This window comes from Myotis brandtii, unplaced genomic scaffold (genome assembly GCF_000412655.1).
Source record: "Myotis brandtii unplaced genomic scaffold, ASM41265v1 scaffold691, whole genome shotgun sequence".
In the NCBI taxonomy this organism is placed as follows: domain Eukaryota; kingdom Metazoa; phylum Chordata; class Mammalia; order Chiroptera; family Vespertilionidae; genus Myotis; species Myotis brandtii.
In genome coordinates this window covers 951831-952773 of record NW_005370704.1, presented here as the reverse complement: position 1 = coordinate 952773, position 943 = coordinate 951831, and the positions used below count along the sequence as shown (strand labels likewise).

At 67.8% G+C, this 943-nt stretch overlaps 1 protein-coding gene across 1 annotated transcript in view; it reads left to right on the top strand.

The window, feature by feature from the left end:
* The window catches only part of NSMF (NMDA receptor synaptonuclear signaling and neuronal migration factor), a gene marked incomplete at its 3' end in the record, with an annotated part of 7456 nt that overhangs the window by 5467 nt on the left and 1046 nt on the right, over positions 1-943 (top strand). Inside the window, exons 6-10 of the mRNA XM_014529691.1 lie at positions 1-133; positions 383-466; positions 563-596; positions 707-777; positions 869-943. Of these exons, the coding sequence (XP_014385177.1) occupies positions 1-133; positions 383-466; positions 563-596; positions 707-777; positions 869-943 (397 nt within the window). The remainder of the gene's footprint in view (positions 134-382; positions 467-562; positions 597-706; positions 778-868) is intronic.

Genomic DNA, 943 nt, shown 5'->3' with positions numbered 1-943 from the left:
GCCCTCAGGTGGCGACCTGCAGAGCTCGCACTGCACCTTGGGCGAGGCCTTCGAGGACCTGGACTGGGAGGCTGAGAAGGGCCTGGAGGCTGTGGCCTGCGACGCCGAGGGCTTCCTGCCACCCAAGGTCATGGTGAGGACCGGCCCCCAGCACCTCTTAGCCAGTCGGGGGATCCTTTTCCTCAGGAGCTTGCTGTCTGCCTGGGAGGGAGGCAGCCACTGCCGCTGCCCTCGGGGTGAGGGGGTGTCTCATGGGGGCTGCCTGGGGGTCTCATTGTAGCTGCTGCTGCTGCTGCTGCGGGTGGGCTGACCCCGGGGGCTCCTGCTGCCCCTGGGCTCCCAGGCGGCCGAGCCTCCCCTGAGCCGCTCCCTGTGTCCCCAGCTCATCTCCTCCAAGGTGCCCAGAGCAGAGTACATCCCCACCATCATCCGCAGGGACGACCCTTCCATCATCCCCATCCTCTATGTGAGTGCCCACCCAGCCCCCAGCCCCCAGGGCCAGGGCGGGGGGGGGGGGGCTGCCCGGGAGGGACTGATTCAGGGTGGCCTGTGTCTGTCCCAGGACCACGAGCACGCGACCTTCGAGGACATCCTGGGTATGTGCCCTCCTTCCCACCGTCTCCCAGGGCGGGGGCGGGGGGCGGGCGGGGGTGCGCAGGCTGTAGGGGAGCACTGGGGGCAGTGCTCACACCCCTCCCCCCCCCAGAGGAGATCGAGAAGAAGCTGAACATCTACCACAAGGGTGCCAAGATCTGGAAGATGCTCATATTCTGCCAGGTGGGGCCTGGCACCCGTGTGTGGACTGGGGGGAGCAGTGGGTGGCCACCGGGCGTGTGCGGCCCTCCAGGCTGACCGCAGTCTCTCACAGGGCGGCCCGGGACACCTGTACCTGCTCAAGAACAAGGTGGCCACCTTCGCCAAAGTGGAGAAGGAGGAAGACATG